The sequence below is a fragment of the Hyperolius riggenbachi genome, chromosome 4, assembly GCF_040937935.1.
Source record: "Hyperolius riggenbachi isolate aHypRig1 chromosome 4, aHypRig1.pri, whole genome shotgun sequence".
Lineage (NCBI taxonomy): Eukaryota > Metazoa > Chordata > Amphibia > Anura > Hyperoliidae > Hyperolius > Hyperolius riggenbachi.
The window spans coordinates 396,084,205-396,104,821 of record NC_090649.1 but is presented as its reverse complement, the minus strand read 5'-3'; the positions used below and the strand labels follow the sequence as shown (position 1 = coordinate 396,104,821).

Here is a 20,617-nt window from a genome sequence, read left to right as displayed (position 1 = left end):
ACGCCCATTGGCGTGGCGCGGTCGGCAAGCGGTTAAATAAAAAAAGTCAGATACTCACCTAAGGAGAGGGAGGCTCTGGGTCCCATAGAGCTTTCCCTCTCCTCTCCCGGTCCTCATCGTTGCGCTGGCTCCCTCGTAGCGGTGTTCGACCGTTTCGGTCAAATACCGCTGTTCCTCCGCCGAAGGGAGGCTTCGGAAATGCTTCGGGAGCCCGAGTGCTCCCAAAGACGGGCCGCTCTACACTGCACATGCGCGAGCACCCTCTATGACGCACTCGTGTGTGTGCGCCGCGTCCTCCCGAAGACCCTTCGGTGGGGGATGTGAACGTGGGGGCCAGCGCATAGCACCGAGGGCACTGGGAGAGGAGAGGGAAGGCTCATTAGGACCGAGCCTTCCCTCTCTTGTCTGACTTTTTTTAATTTAAATATGGGGTCACATTAGCTTTTATACTAGTGATAGCTGTAATTGCAACAAGCCCCTTGTTATGAAATTGTTTTGCCTGAGGAATAACCCCTACGGTTCCTGGGAGAAAAGCTTGATGAACCAGAACCTTCTGTTTTACCTGTGATTCCTTCTTTGTATCTTGCGGGGAAAAAAAAAAACCTTTTCTTTTTAATGCTTTCAGCTTTACAACATTGCTGCCCCTGCAAGGAGCCTCCGTGATTATAAAAGTACAGTTTGTTCCTTTCCACAAAGACCTTGGATACCGTCACAAATACATATATAGGAGTCCAGAATTACGGCAAATACTGAAGTAAGTAGATCGCTTATGACTCCCTCCCTGGCGTTCAATTTCCCCAGGATTTCTGTGCTAAAAGTGATCTACCGGTAATTACATTTTCATAACCTTTTTTTTTCCTGTAACTTGCCAAAAATGGCAAGGATCTAGTATACAGTGCAGGAGAGTATTGACGTGTATGCACATCCATACTGTTCACATCATATTTTGTATTGACGTGTATAACCTGTATTATTGAGTGTGTTTATCTGTAGTGGACAAATGCTGCCAGAGTTCATTGACTGAGGAAGTCTTTTTTTACATTTTATAGGAGGTACAACTGTGTGACATCATGTCAGATTGAGCCTACAGAATCATATATAAGTCTGTATGTGATTTAAAACTTCTTATTGTACGGTTCTGATCTAGTTCTGTATAATGCCTGAATAAAAACTTAACGTTTTCGAAAGCTTGCAATAAACCATGTACAGTTAGTCATTAAAGGTATCACCGGAATCAACGTTTGTTGGTTGGATGTCTGCATTTCTGCTCCTCGACTAACACCGGAACACACTTCACGTCCGTCAGATCGAACTATTATTTCCGGATGTCCAATCAGCTTCTGATCGATAACTGAGTCGATTTTCCGACCACTGCTGCATTGCTTCTCATTGGGAGCTGATTGGACATGTCAGAAATAATTATGTACACCCATCGACCTGCCAGGAATTATTGAATGGAGTGTACCTAGCATTAGTCAAACAGTCCTCGGCAAGTTTAGGTAATGAGGACCCCCTGCAGTGTAAGTAGCCAGAAAGGCACCACCCAGTGTAGGTAGCCAGACAAGCCCCTTATAACAAGCATGAGTAGCAGGAGAGGGCACCCCTAGTAAAGGTAGCCAGATAGAGGCCCTTCTCCCATGTTCAGGACATAGAGAGGGAGCCCCCCAATCCCCATGCAGAGTGCACAAAGGCGTGGTGGAAGTGACTCGCCTCTACAGGATCTGGCAAAGGCACACACAACTTGTCTTCATACTATAGGAGTCCATTCTCCATGGTGCCAGTTCCACCGGTCATGACGTGACAGGTGGTGCTGACACAACAGAGATGTAACGCCTACGAGGATGTAGACTGGCCACATGTGTCTTCATCGGTTCCTGAGTGGTGAGTTACTTTACCCCTCTGCCTTACACTCTGCACAGTGGCGCATCAGAATCTTCCCGCCCTCTGCCACAGGTGGTAACCCGCCTCTTAAGAGTCCTGCTGGTACCAGAAATTGTATTTGATTTAAAGAGACTGTAACAAAAAAAAAAGTTCCCCTGGGGGGCACTCACCTTTGGAGGGGGAAGCTCAGGTTCCCAATGAGACTTCCCCCTCCCCTGATGCTGCAGGCAATCCAGCGCTGGCTCCCCGAAGCAACCCGCAATCCTGGCTTGATATATTTACCTTCCCTGGCTCCAGCGGGGGAGCTGTTGCGGATCTCGGTACGGAGATAGGCGGAAATAGCTGATCTCTGTCGGGTCCGATCTACTGCGCAGGCGCAGGAGACTTGCGCCTGCGCAGTACAGCGGCCCGACAGCGATGGGCTATTTCCAAGTGGAGAGCTGATACTGTGTCTGCGCTGGAGCCGGGAAGGTAAATATTTACATCCCCGCTGTTCGGAGGGGCACAGTGAGACCGCCGTGAGACACAGGAGGACGGGGGAAGCCTCAATAGGACCTGGAGGCTTCCCCCACCCGAGGCAAGTACCCCCCAGGGGAACTTTTTTTAGTTACAGGTTTCCTTTAAAAAGTACCAATTACATGTGCACACATCACTTTGCTTCCTCTCGTAATTGTACCTGTTTTATTTTTCGCGTTTTGGTGATTTTTAGTTGAACATCAGTGCAGATAGTCTTAGTTCTATTGCTGCAAATCCTGTGCACAGCAAACATTGTTTCCATTCTTACAGCAGATCTGCTCAGTGTGTCATTTGCAGCACACAGTGTTCTCTTTGTATGAGAACCAGCTGTGATATCACTCAGTTCAGCATGTACGTGGGAAATTGTTTACTCCATTGCCCAGTCACATGCAGGGTGAGACGCTCAAGGAAAGAGTTTGAGAAATCTGCTACAACCTAGGTGCCAGTGTGTGCAGGCTTGTTTAAAAGGAACCTGAGGGTGACAAATGGAGGCTGCCATATTTATTGCCTGGCTGTCCTGCTGATCTTTCTGGTAGGTAGTGCCTGAATCACACACCAGAAACAAGCATGCAGCTAATCTTATGAGATTTTAGAAACCTTTGGTCTGCATGTTTGTTCAGGGTCTATAGCTGAAAATATTAACAGGCAATGGAGCAGCAGGACAGCCAGACAATCTGCCTTTTTTCTTCACCTCTACAGGTTTTTAGTCTAATAGCAATCAGTGTGTGACGGCTGGGGTGGGAGGGGGGTGCACACTTTGGTGTCTTAGCATTGAGTGCTGGAGGACCTTGTCCCAGCTTTGTGAGGTGGTCAGACTCCTGATCTCCATACCAGCGCTGGACCACTGATATAGACAGTATGGAGGGGCAGATATTCAGTATGAAAACTGGGCTAGCAGTATTTCCTAAAGGGGTAGAAAGATAGCAGTCTCTACAATTTCATTTCTCCCATTTACAAATGCTAGAAGTGTATTTCTCTTTAAAGAGGAACTGTTGCGAAAATTAGCCATAAATTACTTTTCTCCTATGTTCCTGTCACTCACAGTAGGTAGTAGAAATCTGACATTACCGACAGGTTTTGGGCTAGTCCATCTCTCCATAGGGGATTCTCAGCATGGCCTTTATTCTTTATAAAGACATTCCCTGAAAAAGATTTATACAAAGATGCTGGCCAGCCTCTCTGCTCGTTGCACACTATTTTGGCAGTTGGACGGAGCAACTGCCATTCACTAAGTGCTTTTAATCTTCTTGGCGGTAACCCCGAACGTAGTTCGGGGTAAGCCGCCGGAGGGTGCCGCTCAGGCCCTACTGGGCCGATTTGTTTAATTTTTTTTTTGCTGGACGCAGCTAGCACTTTGCTAGCTGCGCCAGCACCCTGATCGCCGCCGCGCGCCCGATCGCCGCTATCCGGTGCGGCGCGCGGCCCCCCCCCCCCCCCAGACCCCGTGCGCTGCCTGGCCAATCAGTGCCAGGCAGCGCCGAGGGGTGGCCCGGGACTCCCAATGACGTCCCGACGTCAGTGACGTCATCCCGCCCGTCGCCATGGCGACGGGGGAAGCCCTCCAGGAAATCCCGTTCTTTGAACGGGATTTCCTGATCGGAGATCGCCGAAGGCGATCGAAGAGGGCGGGGGGATGCCGCTGAGCAGCGGCTATCATGTAGCGAGCCCTGGGCTCGCTACATGATATAGAAAAAAAAAAAATGTTATACCGCCAGGAGGGTTAAAAAAGAAAACCCTGAGAACCCCCCCTACTATGAGAAGGTGGGCTAGTCCAAAATCTGTCGGTAATGACAGATTTCTACTTCTTATTGTATGTGACAGGAACATAGGAGAAAAGTAATTTATGGCTCATCTTACTCTGGGAGAAATGTACTTCATATTTGTATGTGTTTTACATTTTAAGATTTTCGTGACTGTTCCTCTTTAAGGACAGTCTGTAGGAAACTGGAGGTAGTTACAACTTGTCCTGTCCTTATAAAAGTACTAATTACCTTCTTGTTTGGATGGGTGATGTTACTGACGTGTCACCTTTTTTTAAGAAATGGCTATATTTTACTGTGACCTGAATACACTATAGACGAGCCATTTTCAACTGGGGTTCCTCAGCATTTTGCCACATCTGTGGGACAAAATAGTGCTGCTTTTCATGTATGTGGGGATGCAAGTCACATATGTGGGGGTAATTGCTGCTTTTTATACGTGGGTGGTGATTGCAGAATTTCATATGGTTCATGTGATTGCTGCATTTTTAGTACTATTGTCAACCTGAAGGTATATATTAGTTATAATAGTAGGTAGAAGGGAAAACTTCAAAAAGTAGCACAGCTTTTTTTAATTTAATAATTTTTAGGTAGGGGTTCCCGGAGATCCCAAAAATTTTGTAGAGGTCCATGGACTCTAAAGAGGTTGAGAAAGGCTGCTAGACTATAAATCGGTCATCCGAAATGATGGTTGACCGTAATAGAAATACGCTTAATGTTTCTTACATGACCAACCGAAGTTGGAAATTTGGGCGCCTGCTATCAGCAGTAACTTGGACGCCCTTGCTGTGAGATATAGCGCCCTAAAATTATTGTAATTGTGGTGGGGGGTCAGTTAAGGTTAGGAATAGAGGGGGTGTTTTTAAGGGTTAGGCATTGGGGGGGGGAGGGGTGGTTAAGGTTAGGCATTGTAAGGGGTGGTTCTATATGAGAATAGTGTTAGGTTAAGTTTTAGAAAAACATCAGTATTGTTTACCAATATTTTACTGGGGTAATTTGCACTTTTAAAACATAGAATATTGGTAAATTTTACCAATATTCTACTAGCTAAAATCGGGCGCCCAAATTTTGTTGTGCCCCTTTTTTTTATGCACACTGACCAACTGTTAAAGAGGCGGGGACTGATGGGGGATCCAATGTAGATGGGATCTCAACAAAGGCAGCAATTGGGTGCCAGTAGATCTATTTGATTTAATTTTCTCCGTTTCATCCTTATCAGTGATCCTCTATAACGTACATGTCAGACTCCGGCACACGGGCCAAATTTGGCCACCAGAGCCATTACATTTGGCCCTCTGGTGGTTTCCCCACTTTGCATTCTGTTTGGCCCACTCTCCACCACCAGGGTAGATATATTGGAGGTGAAGCCCTAGAACACCAGGGAAGCCATATGGGGAGGTAGAGGGAAAGCCCTAAACATTGGGGAACTGTAAAGGGGAGGGTGGGAGTCTCTAGACACAAGGGAACTGTATAGGGGAGGGAGGACTACTAGACACCAGAAAACTTTTATAAGGGAGGAAGGTGGCCAGTAGACGTTGAGGTTGTCCCGCAGCTATGTCCCAGTGTACAATTTCAGCCCACAGCTAGGTCCCAGTGTACAATTTCAGCCTGCAGGTAGGTCCCAGTGTACAATTTCAGCCCGCAGCTAGGTCCCAGTGTACAATTTCAGCTTGCAGCTAGGTCCCAGTGTACAATTTCAGCCCACAGCTAGGTCCCAGTGTAGAATTTCAGCCCGCAGCTAGGTGCAAGTGTACAATTTCAGCCCGCAGCTAGGTCCCAGTGTACAATTTCAGCCCGCAGCTAGGTCCCAGTGTACAATTTCAGCCCGCAGCTAGGTCCCAGTGTACAATTTCAGCCCGCAGCTAGGTCCCAGTGTACAATTTCAGCCCGCAGCTGGGTCCCAGTGTACAATTTCAGCCCGCAGCTGGGTGCCAGTGTACAATTTCAGCCCGCAGCTGGGTGCCAGTGTACAATTTCAGCCCGCAGCTAGGTGCCAGTGTACAATTTCAGCCCGCAGCTAGGTCCCAGTGTACAATTTCAGCCCGCAGCTAGGTCCCAGTGTACAATTTCAGCCCGCAGCTAGGTCCCAGTGTACAATTTCAGCTTGCAGCTAGGTCCCAGTGTACAATTTCAGCTTGCAGCTAGGTCCCAGTGTACAATTTCAGCCCGCAGCTAGGTCCCAGTGTACAATTTCAACCCGCAGCTAGGTCCCAGTGTACAATTTCAGCCCGCAGCTAGGTCCCAGTGTACAATTTCAGCCCGCAGCTAGGTCCCAGTGTACAATTTCAGCCCGCAGCTAGGTCCCAGTGTACAATTTCAGCTTGCAGCTAGGTCCCAGTGTACAATTTCAGCTTGCAGCTAGGTCCCAGTGTACAATTTCAGCCCGCAGCTGGGTCCCAGTGTACAATTTCAGCCCGCAGCTGGGTCCCAGTGTACAATTTCAGCCCGCAGCTGGGTGCCAGTGTACAATTTCAGCCCGCAGCTGGGTCCCAGTGTACAATTTCAGCCCGCAGCTAGGTCCCAGTGTACAATTTCAGCCCGCAGCTAGGTCCCAGTGTACAATTTCAGCCCGCAGCTAGGTCCCAGTGTACAATTTCAGCCCGCAGCTAGGTGCCAGTGTACAATTTCAGCCCGCAGCTAGGTCCCAGTGTACAATTTCAGCTTGCAGCTAGGTCCCAGTGTACAATTTCAGCCCGCAGCTAGGTCCCAGTGTACAATTTCAGCCCGCAGCTAGGTCCCAGTGTACAATTTCAGCCCGCAGCTAGGTCCCAGTGTACAATTTCAGCCCGCAGCTAGGTCCCAGTGTACAATTTCAGCCCGCAGCTAGGTGCCAGTGTACAATTTCAGCTTGCAGCTAGGTCCCAGTGTACAATTTCAGCCCGCAGCTAGGTCCCAGTGTACAATTTCAGCCCGCAGCTAGGTCCCAGTGTACAATTTCAGCCCGCAGCTGGGTGCCAGTGTACAATTTCAGCCCGCAGCTGGGTCCCAGTGTACAATTTCAGCCCGCAGCTAGGTCCCAGTGTACAATTTCAGCCCGCAGCTAGGTCCCAGTGTACAATTTCAGCCCGCAGCTAGGTCCCAGTGTACAATTTCAGCCCGCAGCTAGGTCCCAGTGTACAATTTCAGCTTGCAGCTAGGTCCCAGTGTACAATTTCAGCTTGCAGCTAGGTCCCAGTGTACAATTTCAGCCCGCAGCTAGGTCCCAGTGTACAATTTCAGCCCGCAGCTAGGTCCCAGTGTACAATTTCAGCCCGCAGCTAGGTCCCAGTGTACAATTTCAGCCCGCAGCTAGGTCCCAGTGTACAATTTCAGCTTGCAGCTAGGTCCCAGTGTACAATTTCAGCCCGCAGCTGGGTCCCAGTGTACAATTTCAGCCCGCAGCTGGGTGCCAGTGTACAATTTCAGCCCGCAGCTAGGTCCCAGTGTACAATTTCAGCCCGCAGCTGGGTGCCAGTGTACAATTTCAGCCCGCAGCTAGGTCCCAGTGTACAATTTCAGCCCGCAGCTAGGTCCCAGTGTACAATTTCAGCCCGCAGCTAGGTCCCAGTGTACAATTTCAGCTTGCAGCTAGGTCCCAATGTACAATTTCAGCCCGCAGCTAGGTCCCAGTGTACAATTTCAGCCCGCAGCTAGGTCCCAGTGTACAATTTCAGCTTGCAGCTAGGTCCCAGTGTACAATTTCAGCCCGCAGCTAGGTGCCAGTGTACAATTTCAGCCCGCAGGTAGGTCCCAGTGTACAATTTCAGCTTGCAGCTAGGTCCCAGTGTACAATTTCAGCCCGCAGCTGGGTCCCAGTGTACAATTTCAGCCCGCAGCTGGGTGCCAGTGTACAATTTCAGCCCGCAGCTGGGTGCCAGTGTACAATTTCAGCCTGCAGCTAGGTCCCAGTGTACAATTTCAGCCCGCAGCTAGGTCCCAGTGTACAATTTCAGCCCGCAGCTAGGTCCCAGTGTACAATTTCAGCCCGCAGCTAGGTCCCAGTGTACAATTTCAGCCCGCAGGTAGGTGCCAGTGTACAATTCCAGCCCGCAGCTGGGTGCCAGTGTACAATTTCAGCCCGCAGCTGGGTGCCAGTGTACAATTTCAGCTTGCAGCTAGGTGCCAGTGTACAATTTCAGCCCACAGCTAGGTGCCAGTGTACAATTTCAGTTCGCAGCTAGGTGCCAGTGTACAATTTCAGTTCGCAGCTAGGTGCCAGTGTACAATTTCAGCCCGCAGCTAGGTCCCAATGTACAATTTCAGCCCGCAGCTAGGTCCCAGTGTACAATTTCAGCCCGCAGCTAGGTGCCAGTGTACAATTTCAGCTTGCAGCTAGGTCCCAGTGTACAATTTCAGCCCGCAGCTAGGTCCCAGTGTACAATTTCAGCCCGCAGCTAGGTCCCAGTGTACAATTTCAGCCCGCAGCTGGGTGCCAGTGTACAATTTCAGCCCGCAGCTGGGTCCCAGTGTACAATTTCAGCCCGCAGCTAGGTCCCAGTGTACAATTTCAGCCCGCAGCTAGGTCCCAGTGTACAATTTCAGCCCGCAGCTAGGTCCCAGTGTACAATTTCAGCCCGCAGCTAGGTCCCAGTGTACAATTTCAGCTTGCAGCTAGGTCCCAGTGTACAATTTCAGCTTGCAGCTAGGTCCCAGTGTACAATTTCAGCCCGCAGCTAGGTCCCAGTGTACAATTTCAGCCCGCAGCTAGGTCCCAGTGTACAATTTCAGCCCGCAGCTAGGTCCCAGTGTACAATTTCAGCCCGCAGCTAGGTCCCAGTGTACAATTTCAGCTTGCAGCTAGGTCCCAGTGTACAATTTCAGCCCGCAGCTGGGTCCCAGTGTACAATTTCAGCCCGCAGCTGGGTGCCAGTGTACAATTTCAGCCCGCAGCTAGGTCCCAGTGTACAATTTCAGCCCGCAGCTGGGTGCCAGTGTACAATTTCAGCCCGCAGCTAGGTCCCAGTGTACAATTTCAGCCCGCAGCTAGGTCCCAGTGTACAATTTCAGCCCGCAGCTAGGTCCCAGTGTACAATTTCAGCTTGCAGCTAGGTCCCAGTGTACAATTTCAGCCCGCAGCTGGGTGCCAGTGTACAATTTCAGCCCGCAGCTAGGTCCCAGTGTACAATTTCAGCCCGCAGCTGGGTGCCAGTGTACAATTTCAGCCCGCAGCTAGGTCCCAGTGTACAATTTCAGCCCGCAGCTAGGTCCCAGTGTACAATTTCAGCCCGCAGCTAGGTCCCAGTGTACAATTTCAGCTTGCAGCTAGGTCCCAATGTACAATTTCAGCCCGCAGCTAGGTCCCAGTGTACAATTTCAGCCCGCAGCTAGGTCCCAGTGTACAATTTCAGCTTGCAGCTAGGTCCCAGTGTACAATTTCAGCCCGCAGCTAGGTCCCAGTGTACAATTTCAGCCCGCAGCTAGGTCCCAGTGTACAATTTCAGCTTGCAGCTAGGTCCCAGTGTACAATTTCAGCTTGCAGCTAGGTCCCAGTGTACAATTTCAGCCCGCAGCTAGGTCCCAGTGTACAATTTCAGCCCGCAGCTGGGTCCCAGTGTACAATTTCAGCCCGCAGCTGGGTCCCAGTGTACAATTTCAGCCCGCAGCTGGGTGCCAGTGTACAATTTCAGCCCGCAGCTGGGTCCCAGTGTACAATTTCAGCCCGCAGCTAGGTCCCAGTGTACAATTTCAGCCCGCAGCTAGGTCCCAGTGTACAATTTCAGCCCGCAGCTAGGTCCCAGTGTACAATTTCAGCCCGCAGCTAGGTGCCAGTGTACAATTTCAGCCCGCAGCTAGGTCCCAGTGTACAATTTCAGCTTGCAGCTAGGTCCCAGTGTACAATTTCAGCCCGCAGCTAGGTCCCAGTGTACAATTTCAGCCCGCAGCTAGGTCCCAGTGTACAATTTCAGCCCGCAGCTAGGTCCCAGTGTACAATTTCAGCCCGCAGCTAGGTCCCAGTGTACAATTTCAGCCCGCAGCTAGGTCCCAGTGTACAATTTCAGCCCGCAGCTAGGTCCCAGTGTACAATTTCAGCCCGCAGCTAGGTCCCAGTGTACAATTTCAGCCCGCAGCTAGGTCCCAGTGTACAATTTCAGCCCGCAGCTAGGTGCCAGTGTACAATTTCAGCCCGCAGCTAGGTGCCAGTGTACAATTTCAGCCCGCAGGTAGGTGCCAGTGTACACTTTCAGCCCGCAGGTAGGTGCCAGTGTACAATTTCAGTTCGCAGCTAGGTGCCAGTGTACAATTTCAGTTCGCAGCTAGGTGCCAGTGTACAATTTCAGTTCGCAGCTAGGTGCCAGTGTACAATTTCAGCCCGCAGCTAGGTCCCAATGTACAATTTCAGCCCGCAGCTAGGTCCCAGTGTACAATTTCAGCCCGCAGCTAGGTGCCAGTGTACAATTTCAGCTTGCAGCTAGGTCCCAGTGTACAATTTCAGCCCGCAGCTAGGTCCCAGTGTACAATTTCAGCCCGCAGCTAGGTCCCAGTGTACAATTTCAGCCCGCAGCTGGGTGCCAGTGTACAATTTCAGCCCGCAGCTGGGTCCCAGTGTACAATTTCAGCCCGCAGCTAGGTCCCAGTGTACAATTTCAGCCCGCAGCTAGGTCCCAGTGTACAATTTCAGCCCGCAGCTAGGTCCCAGTGTACAATTTCAGCCCGCAGCTAGGTCCCAGTGTACAATTTCAGCCCGCAGCTAGGTCCCAGTGTACAATTTCAGCTTGCAGCTAGGTCCCAGTGTACAATTTCAGCTTGCAGCTAGGTCCCAGTGTACAATTTCAGCCCGCAGCTAGGTCCCAGTGTACAATTTCAGCCCGCAGCTAGGTCCCAGTGTACAATTTCAGCCCGCAGCTAGGTCCCAGTGTACAATTTCAGCCCGCAGCTAGGTCCCAGTGTACAATTTCAGCTTGCAGCTAGGTCCCAGTGTACAATTTCAGCCCGCAGCTGGGTCCCAGTGTACAATTTCAGCCCGCAGCTGGGTGCCAGTGTACAATTTCAGCCCGCAGCTAGGTCCCAGTGTACAATTTCAGCCCGCAGCTGGGTGCCAGTGTACAATTTCAGCCCGCAGCTAGGTCCCAGTGTACAATTTCAGCCCGCAGCTAGGTCCCAGTGTACAATTTCAGCCCGCAGCTAGGTCCCAGTGTACAATTTCAGCTTGCAGCTAGGTCCCAATGTACAATTTCAGCCCGCAGCTAGGTCCCAGTGTACAATTTCAGCCCGCAGCTAGGTCCCAGTGTACAATTTCAGCTTGCAGCTAGGTCCCAGTGTACAATTTCAGCCCGCAGCTAGGTGCCAGTGTACAATTTCAGCCCGCAGGTAGGTCCCAGTGTACAATTTCAGCTTGCAGCTAGGTCCCAGTGTACAATTTCAGCCCGCAGCTGGGTCCCAGTGTACAATTTCAGCCCGCAGCTGGGTGCCAGTGTACAATTTCAGCCCGCAGCTGGGTGCCAGTGTACAATTTCAGCCTGCAGCTAGGTCCCAGTGTACAATTTCAGCCCGCAGCTAGGTCCCAGTGTACAATTTCAGCCCGCAGCTAGGTCCCAGTGTACAATTTCAGCCCGCAGCTAGGTCCCAGTGTACAATTTCAGCCCGCAGGTAGGTGCCAGTGTACAATTCCAGCCCGCAGCTGGGTGCCAGTGTACAATTTCAGCCCGCAGCTGGGTGCCAGTGTACAATTTCAGCCCGCAGCTAGGTGCCAGTGTACAATTTCAGCCCACTTTGTATTTCAGTTTGACACCCCTGCTCTATAACCTGCGTGGCTACTATACATCACTACTTTACCTATTCCACTATCACTGGTTTACGTCTGATGAGTGCTAAATCACTAAACATCACTGTATACTACTTGGAATCCTGTGGTAAGTGCATTTGATTACATATCTACCCTGATGACAGCAGTGCTTATGTGATCGAAGAAGAGAGTGACTTTATTTAAGTGACACCTACATTTTGAGGGATTCCTGGAGGGACAGGAAAGGATTTGTGGTTAAGTTTAAGGATTCTAAAGTAACATACAAATTTTAACTTGCTGTGTATGTCACATGACAGGGCTCTTCTTATTTTCTGTTTTTCGTTACTTTGTATATTCCACTGGAGAACCCTGCTGTGTTTTTTCTCCTTTGTAGGGATTTCTTTGGCAGCACACAGGAGCAGCAATAAAAGCACGGAGAGCGGAAGGCCGGATGTTCCTGCACAGTTTGGGGGGCAGCAATGAAATCCTGTTTATCCGGGAGAAGGCAGGAGATAGAAAGCCGTCGTGTCAATGCTTGCTCCCTCTTCCTCATTGGATATAATCCATTCCAGAGTCACTGGGGGTCACTTGCTCCCAAGCAAGGGTGTGGCTCTTATTTATTATGTTTGTAAGCTTTGCCTGCAGTTGTCAGACTGTGACGGGACATTTTGTGTCTTACAAACCGCTAATGTGGAACGTGAAAACCCCCACATAGATATCACATGATGAATCTGACAGTGATCAGGCGGTTACAACCGTGTCCCCACTGTGGCAGGACCTCAGCATAGTACTACTTACTGATAGGGAGCAAGGTTTTTGTCTTAACTGATAATTAGGAGCTGCTGTATTTATATTCTGAGGGAATTGGATCCAAGTGGCATTATCATTGCAATAAGTTTAAAGGTTGTGCATGTTACTGTGATTACAATTCCTGCTGCCCTTTCTGTTAGCTGTTGGTCAGTACTTCCTCCTTTAGCAGATGGTACATAGGTGAGTGGAGTGGTGAGGGTGCTTCTATGCTCTGACTGCACACTGCTCAGTGCAGATTGCACATGATGATCAACTGTTTATAGAAGATGTCAAAAGTGAGACTGAGCTCTTCTTTCCTCTGGATAGCAAAGCATTAGTTTGTCATGATCTTATAGTGTGACTTTTCATTATTTAGTATTTATATGGATAAATCTATGAAAGACTCCAAGCATGGGTACCCGAGTCTTCAGCTGACAGCTCTTCCCAGGCCAGGAAATGAAATAACTGAGCTATAGAAACCAGCGGGAGGTTGACAGCAGCTTTTGGGGTCATAAAGGAGTCTTCTCATACACATGAGCTGTGCAGCTGGGGGGTGGCAAATTTGTAGGCCTACATACTGAAGAAGATGTGCAGTGAAATGAAGTTGTATTCAGCTAAGTATGCAATTGTGTGCAGGGCAATGTAGGAATTTGTTTGCATATGATTGGATGTTTAAGATGAGCACAAACTATATCTCTTGCTCTTCCCTGCACATCCTTTTTAGTAACTTGCTCATTAGAATCTGTAGGCTCACTGCTTCCATTGTCTGACAGGTTTATGTTAGTAGGACCCAGGCCTCAGGTCTGCCTTTTATAGTACTTTTCATTGCACTGAAAAAGCCATTATAAACTCTCCACTCTTTGTACATATCTTTAGTATTTGTTATGCAGGTCAGGATTTATTATTTAGAATGCTTGAGAATTCTATGTGTTAGTTTTTAGCTTTAGGGCTCCTATTCAGAATTACTTTCCCAAATTACCCCTGCATTACCCCTCCTTCCTCTCCTGGCATGTCCTCCTTAACTCCACTCACTGCTGAGAGTGTTCATACAAAACTAAAGCTAGATAAGGTAGTGCAAATATCCTCATCCGCCAAGACAGGTAGCTTGAATATTGAGTGGGGAAGGATTGTAACAATGTAAATGTGGCCATTAATGATACAATTTGCTGAACAATCGATTAAGAACGATTCTTCGTAGGAATGATCATAAATGATCGATTTGGACCACTAATGGACAAAATCTACTAACCAATCCGATCAGATTAATTGATCCAAATTTAGGTTCAATCCCATCAATCTGATCGGATTAATTAGGAGATATTAATCCATTAGTGGTCCCAAACAATCATTTACGATCGCTCCTCCAAAGAATGGTTTGTAATCAGTCATTCAGCAAATTGTATCATTTGTGGCCACCATAAGATTGTTGTCTGGATTTCAGTTGGGAAAGTTCTGCTGATTTCCTGCACTAGTAATGGGATTATAGAACAGGAAGTGAGGTAAAACCTCTCCTATGGGGTCACAAGGAGCAATAAAAAAAAATATTTTTAAACGTCTTTCAATACTACTAAGGAAAAAAAGGAAGTGAATCTACTGAACTGAGACACAGTGAAGAAAAAAAAAAAAAATCTTCCTGCCCCAGTAACTGTCACTGAGATATTTACCCTCACTTCCTGTTCTCAAAGAGGAAAAGGACACAAACTATATTACAATTGGTTTTAGCCTTGTCTTAGGCTGTATAGACACACTATGAGCGCTTTCTGAGCGTTTTTTTTTCTTTTTTTTAACGCTCCCATTGACTTGCACTAAAACGGTGGTAAATTTGCTCCAATCGCGTTTTTTAAAAAAAAAAATGCCATTGTGGTGATTTTAATGCAAGTCAATAAGAGCGTTTTTAAAAAGTGCTGATGGTCAGAAAAGCACTCAGAAAGCGCTCATAGTTTGTCCACAGCCTTACTCTCTCAGAAAAAAAAAATAGTCTGGAACTGCACTTTATATTACTCTCAATTAGATTTGCTAAAGCTTTTTTGTCTAGATTAGGCCACAATATGTATGTATATACCAGGTAGGGATGATCTTAGCACGGTTTTGCAAGTAGCAAAACTGCACCCACTCGTGTCTGAGAAGGGGGTCACGGAAGAGAGGGTAACTTACCTGGCGTTCCATCCAGGGCTGAGGAGTCAGACTCCAAGTACCCAAAAATTGCTCTGAGTTAGGCAAAAATGCACTGACCCCGACTCCTAATAAATTTAGACTGTAATTAAGAGAGAATATTATAAAATGTTCTTTTTCTAAAATGGTCATCATAAATAACATATATACAGTAATAGCAGAGCTTATTCCACCAAAATGAAATAAACCAATCAAACAAAAGTTAAAAATACTTATGCTATGGCAATAAAGCAGTCACCATAAAGTCAGATACACATATCTGATTGTGACTGTATATCTGATGTGTACACAGGAATCTTTTATAGGTATATCATAAATAACCATCTCTGCTGTAAGAATAAAGCCCAATGTGTAGTTGTGTCACTAGTCGGGATGGTCAATGAGATGCAAATAATTCTATGTTTATGCAAATTTTGTATGCAAATTTATGCAGTCCCTTTGATCATTAAATCAATAAATTTGATATGTTAAAATTGGGTTTGGTGACAACGAATTAAGATACACAGTAGTACATATGCACTGCTCAGCGTTGTTGTGAACCCACTGAGAATGTTGTGCACATGGATCGCAGAGGTGTTGTCTATCACCCATAAACCTGGTTCAGATTGTGCATGAAGAATGTGTACTAGAGGAAGAATCCCCTCATTCCCCTGCAGAGTACCTGCACATCACTCTTACATGTACCCACAGTTACATTGCCTAGGGCCTGTTGGATGTTCTCTGTCCTGTCTGCACCTTTTACAAGTACTCTTACAAGTTTAGTTAAAATGCATCTCTGGTGTACATTAATAAAAAAACACAGAGGTATGGTAATGCTTAAAAGTTAGACTGTCCCAACACATTTGTCTGTTTAATAAGATTCACTGGAACACTGTATCAGCTGGGTGCTGGTGCACAGATATGACCCCTTGCAAATAATGGTGCTGGCAGTTTCTATATTAGATATAGAAAAGGTAGAGGCCTTTTTCTGCAAGGTGGCAGGGCTACATGATGGAACCCAGCAGATATGGGGCTCCGGTGAATCTTATTATACAGACAACATACTGGAGCATTCTAGTTTACCCTGTCAGCCATCCTGGCCTGTCATTATCAAGCGTCAGCTTCCTGGCTAGAAGCTTTTTGGGTTGGCTTGACATGAGATGTCTTTTTTTTTTTTTTTTTACAATCAACAAGATTGTAATATGCAAATTAGGGAGTTGGAGGAATCCTAACCTGTGGAGTTGGGATTTTTGTACTCACCTCACAGCCCTGGTTCCACCCTCCCAACACTTCTTGGCTCACAGTGGAATTTCATGCTGTGAAACGGAAGTGTCGGGAAAATGGATTGCAGCAAGGAGCATTGTGGCAAGAGGTGGACATCCAGGTAAGTTACCCCTCTCTGCCGTGGCCCCCTTCTCAGACATGAGTGGGTACAGTTTTTTTGCTTTTTGTGTCCAGGTATCCCTAATGCTTGGGTCTTGCAAATCTGTAGGTTTAATTGGGTTTCTTTGTGAATTCCTGATTTTTCTCATACTCTTATAACATGTCTGTAATCTGGCACACCTCACTGTGCAATCAGCTCTATTCCTGTAACAAAATAAAACAAATGAAAATCGGGCCATAGCTCACTAAAAAAGAACTAAATCTCATTCGTCCTCAGCAATTTATCTCCTAGTTTGCTTGTGTACTCGGCTACAAATGGCTCCATAAGGACAGAGACATCAGTGCAAGTGTGAACAAAGCTCTAACCCCTCTGAGGCTGTATGAAATGCTTCTTGCTGCTTCTTCTAAGTCCAAACTGGACAAAATAGCAGTTCTTTTGTAATGATCTCACAGATGGGCTAAACCACTTTGCGCTCTCCAGATTTAGGAAGGTTCATCCTGATGGTCACACGGCCATACAGGAATATCAGGCTGCATCTCGTGATATGTACTTATGCAGCATGTCATAGCAACAGGGTACCTGGAATACAATTTGCATTACTAATGTCTAACTTTGGCTTCATTTTCCTGAAAACTTACTTGAAACAACCGTCACATCAGGCATGATATTTACATGTTCAGCAATCAGAGCATTTGTTTTTCCTTTTAAAATGTTAGTTTTTAGTTGTGTGCTAGTGTCTGAATGTTAGAATTCTGTGGTTTTACAATAAACATATGTGCAATCTGCATCATTCCTGGATTATCACAGTTTCTTGTGTTTTTTTTTTTTTTGGTTTGTTTGTAAACTTTTATGGTTTAGGGTTAGTTTCCATATAGCGCGCTTTCATGTGCACTAATGGAAACGCGATCACAGGGACAGTTTCCATATATGCCGTTTCCATATAGGTGCGGCGATTCACCATTTAATCGCCGCGCATGGTTTGCTGCATGTCGGGGCGCTTCAGCCCGCGACCCAATTCAGTATAATGAAGGGGATCGCAAGCCCTGCCGGGAGTGACGCACACAGTCACAGGGCTCTGCGCTGCATGGAAACAAGCCCTTAGTGCGTATCTGTCCACTTTTTATCAGCACATCATGTTACAGATTGTTACATGTTGCTGAAAAGCGGACAGAAGTGCGCTAGTGTACATGAAGCCTTGGCCAATAGAAATAAGTGCTGCATCTTGTCAGATGTGATGTATGATACGAGTCAGCACACCACACAAAGTATTAACTATATGTTGCGCACACAATGCAGGCCTCTGCCAGAGTCACCATGCACAGTAAACAAGGCTGCTTAGTCTGCACATTGCAGGTTTATGTAAATGTTTATCGTAACCACACCCTTCTACAGTTAAAGGGGCACTATGGTGAATATTTGTAAACAGTAAATTGCTGCGTTGTGTGTGTTGCACATGCTCAGTAATGTTTTTTTTTAATGTAACACATGTGCAGTTTTCGTTCCATCACTGTGCGCCAAAAACGGCGCACCAAACGCAGGGCTAAAGAATGTACTATAACGTCCAAGTTATAGTCTTTCAATGCGTTGCATTAGGGGCACATTTTGCGACCTTAACGTTGCATCAAACGCACCGTCCCACTGTGAAAAAGGCCTTAAAGCCAGTGGATACCGTTTTAAAAATAAAAAAGTCAGATACTCACCTAAGGAGAGGGAAGGCTCGGTCCTAATGAGCCTTCCCTCTCCTCTCCCGGTGCCCTCGGTGCTGCGCTGGCTCCCCCGTTCGCGTCCGCTGCCGCAGGGACTTCAGAGGTCTTCGGGAGCACTTCCGAAGACGGGCCGCTCCATACTACGCACGCGCGAGTGCGTCATAGAGGGCGCCCGCGCATGCGTAGTATGGAGCGGCCCGTCTTCGGGAGCCCGAGTGCTCCTGAAGGCTTCCGAAAGCCCCCTTCGGCATGCGGAAGTGGCAGTATTTGACCGAACTGGTCGAATACTGCCACGGGGGATCCTGCGCGGGACCGGGCACCGGGAGAGCAGCGGGAAGGCTCATTAGGACCGAGCCTTCCCTCTCCTTAGGTGAGTATCTGACTTTAAACGGTAAACATTCACTTTAAAGGACAACTGTAATGAGAGGGATATGGAAGCTGCTGTAATTATTCCCTTTTAAACCATACCAGTTGCCTGCCATCCCAGCTGATCTATTTTGCTGCAGAAATGGCTGAGTAAGGCCTCTTGCACACTGCAAGCGATTCAGATTCCTCTTTTTAATCGGTTTTTACTTCCGATTCAGATTTGCAGTTTGCTCCCTGCACACTGCAAATCGGAATCTGAATCGGATGTAAAAACTGATTAAAAAGCAGAATCAGAATCGCTTGCAGTGTGCAAGAGGCCTAACGCCAGAAAAAAAGCATGTGGCTAATCTTGTCAGATCTGACAATGTCAGAAATGCCTGATCTCCTGCATGCTTGTTCAGGGTCTATGGCTTAGGTCTCTTTCACAGTGTGAAGTTAAAACTCGCACATTAGAAAATGTTTTAACGTGGACTAACGCACAGCAATACTTAAAGGGATACTGTAGGGGGGTCAGGGGAAAATGAGTTGAACTTACCCGGGGCTTCTAACGGTCCCCCGCAGACATCCTGTGTTGGCGCAGCCACTCACCGATGCTCCGGCCCCGCCTCCGGTTCACTTCTGGAATTTCAGACTTTAAAGTCTGAAAACCACTGTGCCTGCATTGCCGTGTCCTTGATCCCGCTGATGTCATCAAGAGCGCACAGCGCAGGCCCAGTATGGTCTGTGTCTGCGCAGTACACTCCTGGTGACATCAGCGGGAGCGAGGACACAGGCGTGCAGGCGCAGTGGTTTTCTGACTTTAAAGTCAGAACTTCCAGAAGTGAACTGGAGGCGGGGCCGGAGCATCGGTGAGTGGCTGCGCCAACACAGGATGTCTGCGGGGGACCATTAGAAGCCCCGGGTAAGATCAGCTCATTTTCCCCCGACCCCCCTACAGTATCCCTTTAAGTCTGTGCAACATTCACACGTTGCATTGTGTGTAACGTGTAGCAATATTTAGAAAGTGCTCCATGCTGTGCGTTTAGTAATAAATCTGCTGCGTTGTGTGTATTGCACATGCTCAGTAATGTTTTTTTGTGTAACGCATGCGCCGTTTTCGTTCCATCACTGTGCGACGAAAACGGCGCAACAAACGCAGGGCTTAAGAATGTACTATAACGTCCAAGTTATAGTCTTTCAATGCGTTGCTTCAGGGGCATGTTATGTGACCTTAACGTTGCATCAAATGCAACGTCCCATTGTGATAGAGGCCTAAAAGTATTAGAGGCAGATGATCAGCAGGACAGCCAAGCAATTTGCTTTGTTTAAAAAGGAAATAAACATAGCAGCCTCCATATCCCTCTCTACAGTTGTCCTTTAAATATAATGCACAGTGGCTGGATGGTGTGATGGTTAAGGGCTCTGCCTCTGACACAGGAGACCTGGGTTTGAATCTCAGCTCTGCCTGTTCAGTAAGCCAGCACCTATTCAGTAGGAGACCTTAGACAAGTCTCCCTAACACTGCTACTGCCTATAGAGCGCGCCCTAGTGGCTGCAGCTCTGGCGCTTTTGAGTCCGCCAGGAGAAAAGCGTGATCTAAATGTTATTCGTCTTGTCACAAAGGGGCAGCTATAACTCTTCCTGTTTATGGTCCTTTACTGCCCCCTCCTGGTTACTGATGAGCAATATCCGCTTCATAATGGAGCTGTTAAAAGACTTCTGAGGCGACAGCAACAATTTATATTTACTCACCTGGAGCTTCTTCCAGCCGTTTCAGTCCCTTGCCGCAGCCCCAGTCCTCCTCTGTTCCGCTGGCCGCCTGGAATGATCAGTTCTTCACCTGCACAGGCACTTGTGCCCGCATGTCCACATCATCTGGCGCGTATTAGGCCTGCTGCCAGGTCGCTGATCATTACGAGCGGCCAGAAGAATACCGAGGAGGACCGGGGCTGCCGGGAGGGACTGAAATGGCTGCTAGGGTTTGGAAGAAGCCCCAGGTGAGTAAACATATATTGTTGTTTTCACCTTAGAAGTCCTTTAACCTCTCCCGGACCGACGAAGTACAAATCTACGTCCAGCAGGTGGTGCTGTGGCCCTGACTGGACGTAGACTCTACATCGTAGTAAATCGCGCATCCCCGTCGATCTCGCCGCTCTGTCCTCACCGTAATTCACTCGCCCTCTGTCTCTATGACGGCAGAGCTTTGTGAACCGGTCAGGAGCCACTTTCATTGGCTCCTGGCCCTGTCATCACTGTGGCTACAATTACTAGGTTATGCCTAATGATGTTGATCCAGGGATTTTATCTGATTGCCAGGAAGGAAGGAATTTTTCCCTTTTGGGGCTAATTGGACCATGCCTTGTGGGGGTTTTTTCGCCTTCCT

General features: G+C 47.8%; 1 protein-coding gene across 2 annotated transcripts in view; it reads left to right on the top strand.

Annotated features, from left to right (window-relative positions):
* ABHD12 (abhydrolase domain containing 12, lysophospholipase) overlaps nucleotides 1-16,984 on the top strand; it is a 1,393,598-nt gene extending 1,376,614 nt beyond the window's left edge. For both annotated transcript variants that reach the window (XM_068232243.1, XM_068232242.1), the window contains exons 12-13: nucleotides 626-754; nucleotides 12,254-16,984. In XM_068232243.1, coding sequence (XP_068088344.1) covers nucleotides 626-727 — 102 coding nt within the window. In that variant the 3' untranslated portion in view covers nucleotides 728-754; nucleotides 12,254-16,984. The remainder of the gene's footprint in view (nucleotides 1-625; nucleotides 755-12,253) is intronic.
* Nucleotides 16,985-20,617: the final 3,633 nt, after the last annotated feature.